The sequence below is a fragment of the Vollenhovia emeryi genome, unplaced genomic scaffold (genome assembly GCF_000949405.1).
Source record: "Vollenhovia emeryi isolate VEMERY1.0 unplaced genomic scaffold, V.emery_V1.0 DF939132.1, whole genome shotgun sequence".
NCBI classification, from domain to species: domain Eukaryota; kingdom Metazoa; phylum Arthropoda; class Insecta; order Hymenoptera; family Formicidae; genus Vollenhovia; species Vollenhovia emeryi.
In genome coordinates this window covers 808,932-813,695 of record NW_011967234.1, presented here as the reverse complement: position 1 = coordinate 813,695, position 4,764 = coordinate 808,932, and the positions used below count along the sequence as shown (strand labels likewise).

The window sequence follows — 4,764 nt, the reverse complement described above, 5'->3', positions numbered from 1 at the left end:
TTTATTTCGTTCAGCGACGGCATCCCGCACATTGCCGGTCGCCGCGAGAAGGAACGAGAACGTTCGACGTACGTTGAACTTGCAAATTTCACTGTGATCGAGTCTATTTTCATTCGCGAGAAAGGAATCGACGCGATCGACGAAGCCACGCACCGACAACGAACGCGTCGCGATCAGTTCCGACATTTATTTCGTTCAACGACGGCATCCCGCACATTGCCGGTCGCCGCGAGAAGGAACGAGAACGTTCGACGTACGTTGGACTTGCAAATTTCACTGTGATCGAGTCTATTTTCACTCGCGAGAAAGGAATCGACGCGATCGACGAAGTAACGCACCGACACGACCGAGTCGCGATCACTTCTGCGCGCCGCTCGACGCCGAGCCGCCGAGCCGCCGACCGCCGCACGATGAGCCGCCGCGCGCGATTGGCTCCGAGCGGGGACGAGCCCCCCGGATCCAGCCAATCGCGCTCGCCGGCGCAAGCCGCGCAGTCGACCGCCCTTGAGACTCGTAAACGTGTTTCTTGCCTTCCGAGTCGATCAACCCGCGATCACGCTACTGTTTTTTCTTCGGCATTCCAACGTACGTGCCAAGGTGACGCATCAGTCATTCTCTCGAAGGATTTCGAGTCGACAGGAAGCATCCGCGCTGCCGTGCGAGCCGACGAACGCCGTTCTCTCCGAGTCCCCGCGTGTCAGCCAATCGCTTTCGACGTCTCTCGGCCGGCGTCTCGCTAGGAACTTATTCTCGAGACCCGAAAGCAACGTCTATCACCTTCCGCGCCGGTTGTCGCGCGATAACGGCCGTTGTTTTTTCGCTCGGCGTTCGACGTACCTGCCGAAGTGACCGGGCGGTCAGTCGCCCGACGAATCTCGAGCCGACAGGAGGCTTCCGCGAGCTTCTCCGCGCGTCGCACCGCGCCGTTTCCCGCCTTCCCGCGTCGTCGTCTCAGCGATTGGCATCACTGCGCTCCTCTTTCTGCGGGAATCGTCGGGTACGTACGCGCGCAACGATCCGCGAGTGTGCCGAGTTCGTCGAAACGGATGTGTAGTGGCTGCGTCGATTACGGGATCGGGAGACATTAACCGAGTGCGAGAGGAAGGAATGGATGTGCCGCGCGATCCGTTGGAGGCGGAGCCGTCGGGACGAAGGTACGGGAATTACGGGGGTGACAATCGTTCGCTCCGCCATGTCTGGATTTGAACGTGGCGTTTGTCTCGCGAGTTCCGTGACGCTGTACCGATTTCTCTCCGAGTACGACGTACATACGCGGTGGAACGAACGTGTCGCGCGATTTATTCAAGGGGGAGCCGTCGAGACGAAGGAAATCGTGAATAGCTTTCGTTGCGCCGCTCGCGCGGTGACGGTTGTTCGCCGCGCAATATCTGGATTTGAACGTGGCAGTTTTTTCGCGAGTTCCGTGACGCTGTACCGATTTCTCTCCGAGTGCGACGTACATACGCGGTGGAACGAACGTGTCGCGCGATTTATTCAAGGGGCAGCCGTCGAGACGAAGGAATCGTGAATAGCTTTCGTTGCGCCGCTCGCGGGTGACGGTTGCTCGCCGCGTCGTATCTGCAGATTTGAACGTGGCAGTTTTTTCGCGTGTGTCTCGCGTCGCGTCCTGAACGCCGTATACCGTGTGACAATAGGCTCGTTTTCCGTCGCTTCACTGGTGAACTAGCGCGATAAATTAGTGCAGGGCGAGTACATTTGTTCTCATTCTAGCTTACTGCACTGGTTAGCCAGTGCAGGAACGGAAAGCGAGCCTAATATGCCGCCGATTCTTCTCGAAGGGAGGGTCGATCGACGAGTTATTTCGGACTGGGGAAAAATGAGGGAGAGAGGACCGAGTGCGACGTACTGAGTGTGAGTGTTAGTGTTGCTTCGAGGGAAATCAGCCGACAATCCGAGAGGACTGAGAGGAGGAGGAGGCCCGAGGATGGGCATCAAGCGCCGGCGGAGCAACCTTGCGGTGAATATTTTTCATTTTACGCAAAAGCACTCTCCTTCGCCATTTATTGTCGAATCACATTATTACGCCGTAATATAGAAATAATAATTAGAGAGAAAGAAGTAATTCGAGATTTTGTCAAAGCTTGTTCCTGTAATTTTTCTCCAAATAATTATTCAAATGTAAATATCTATTACACCACAATTGAGAAATAACAATTAGAGAGAAAGAAGTAATTTGAGATTTTGTCAAAGCTTTCTCCAAATAATTATTTGAATATCCAATTAAAAGTGAAATTTAAATCGCGCGTAAGAACTGCATTTTTCAAACTGTGTTTCTTTCAACTGTTTCAATAATTTTTATGTATCTGCATTACAGAATCATCGTAGCGACGTTGCAGCTGTAACTCCGCTGTTGCGCGTCGGACCGGTGAGTGATGCATGCATTTGGTTATACTAACGGGTCTATGGTAATTTTATTAAATATACGTACGCATCTTATTATGCGTTCATTTGTTCATGATATAAGGATATTCAAGAAAAGTATTGAGTATTCCATACATACCTTACAATGGATAAATTTAAACAGAGTAGAGCAAGTTTAATCCTGGATCTTACAATTACATAGAGTTCTATTTATTTATTTGTTGAGTAATTTAGTGCGCATTGGAGAATGTACTCGTGTGCACACACTTTATACAAAGAATTTTTGGGAAAATTGAAAATACCACGAAGATATGTAATATTATTTATTATTAATTATGTCAATTAACAATATTATTTAGTCAATATTACAACTAATATATCAAAGTTTATTTTATTATATACATATCACAATTCTTTACAAATATTAAAATATTGAAAACAAAAGATAGAAGATGGAACAGTTGTAACAATTAAAATAGTGACTTTTTAATTCACTGCTGTTATTTAAATTTACTCGTAGTGTTCATACATCGTGATCGGCAGGGAATAAAAGTGAAATAGTTGTACATTGTTGTACGAGACCAAGAGAATGAAAAATTTTATTTTTCATTACTTCTCTCAGTTATTTCCCACCAAAATGTTCATCCAGGGTTAAAATTTTACACAAGTTAATGCACAAAAGATATATAAATATAGTAATTTTAAATTGTATCGTAATTATTTATATACGTTTATATTACAATTAAATTACAACAAATATTTTAGTGCAATATATTTCATACAATTTATTAATTTGTTTTTCATAAAAGATATACTTATGGTTACCAATTATTATTACTTATTTTGACGCATTAGCTTTAGCCTAATCTTTTATAGTTTATCCATATGTAGTGATTGGTAACTGGACTTTATACCAGTTATCTAATATTATTATACAGCAAAATCATGAAAAAATACATGATGGAGACAGTTTTATCTAAACTAACAATATTGGCGTAATAGATAATAATTTTAGCTGAACTCTATATATTTCGCTTGACATAATTCCGGAATTTAATTAACAAATTGTATTATATAAGTCATATATTTTTAAATCATAAATTCTGCAATTTCTCTTGTTCTACACAAAGGAATTGTACAAATTGATCAAGTTGACAATTATGCAACATACATATTTGTAGGCAAGAGGCCAAAGCACATCAATCGTAAGATTGATACGTAAAAGATTATCTAAATTTTTTTTAACAATTCACACTACAAGGTTGTTGTAGCTGTTAATCTGAAGAGTAATCTGGTTTCAATTTTACCGCTAGCTGGCTAGCTATGTAGTCCCAATACCGCCATCTTATCGTATCAAATTTTGTCGATAAAAGTTTACACAGCTAAAAATTAAATACGTGTATCAGTAATGACAAATTGCATGTTATAAAATGCATAATATTTAAAAAAAACCAAACTTACCTCGTGCGCAAAATTAATATCATACAAAGACGAAGGGGATTCGTCAGATTGACATCTCTCTTGGCAAATGTCGATCATACAGGCCAATAAATGATTAGTGCGACATCCTCCCTTATACATTTCTTCGCATTTATGCCTTACTTTTTCATTGTAACCTAAGCCTTTGCTATGATTTAACAATATTCTGCAAAACACAATTCCTAAATAATAATCAAGTCGAAGGGGATATCGGTTCTCTCTCAACTCTAGTTCTCTGACGTAGCAAGACTAAATACCCTCTTAGGTAGTTCCAAGCGCTCTCATTCCCTTTCTCTAACTCGATCTTCGCCAACGCAAAATCAACTTCCTTGTCTATCACTTCTTGCTCGAATTTTGTCGTATTGCTTATTACAAAATAACGCTGATTCCAAGCAGAATTATTATGGACATCATCGTTTAACAATTGTTCCACATACTCCAATTCCTTATCGTACAACCTGCAACCACAATCAGTTGCATAAAATACACGTCTCGATCATTAAAATTAAATTTATAGATATTGTTAAAATTAAAAAGTATTAAAATTATATACAACGTGAAGAATTATTTAACGCCAGTAGTTGATTAACCAATATAGAAAATTGCATGATGACCCATGGCTGGCAAATTCTAATTAAAGAAAATTCATTGCGAAAAATAATACCTCGGCCAGGGTTTGAACTAGGGCTGGCGATTTCCTTCGAAGGCTTCGATATTCGAAGCTTCGAAGTTCGAAGTTAATTTCGAAATCTTCAAAGCTTCGAATTTAACTTCGAACTTCGAAGATTCGAAGTTATGAAAAGTAACAGCTCTAGTTTGAACCTGGACCTCCCTACACTCTAAGCGGGCGTCTCAACCAATTCGACCACCGAGGCACGTTAACGTTCAAACCCTGGCCGAGGT

At 42.3% G+C, this 4,764-nt stretch overlaps 1 protein-coding gene across 1 annotated transcript in view; it reads right to left on the bottom strand.

Moving 5' to 3' along the window:
* Positions 1-3,146: 3,146 nt before the first annotated feature.
* LOC105568003 (protein farnesyltransferase/geranylgeranyltransferase type-1 subunit alpha) overlaps positions 3,147-4,764 on the bottom strand; it is a 5,979-nt gene continuing 4,361 nt past the window's right edge. The window contains exons 5-7 of the mRNA XM_012023335.1: positions 4,119-4,319; positions 3,844-4,027; positions 3,147-3,764 (exon numbers count right to left, since the gene is read on the bottom strand). Coding sequence (XP_011878725.1) covers positions 3,657-3,764; positions 3,844-4,027; positions 4,119-4,319 — 493 coding nt within the window. The 3' untranslated portion in view covers positions 3,147-3,656. The remainder of the gene's footprint in view (positions 3,765-3,843; positions 4,028-4,118; positions 4,320-4,764) is intronic.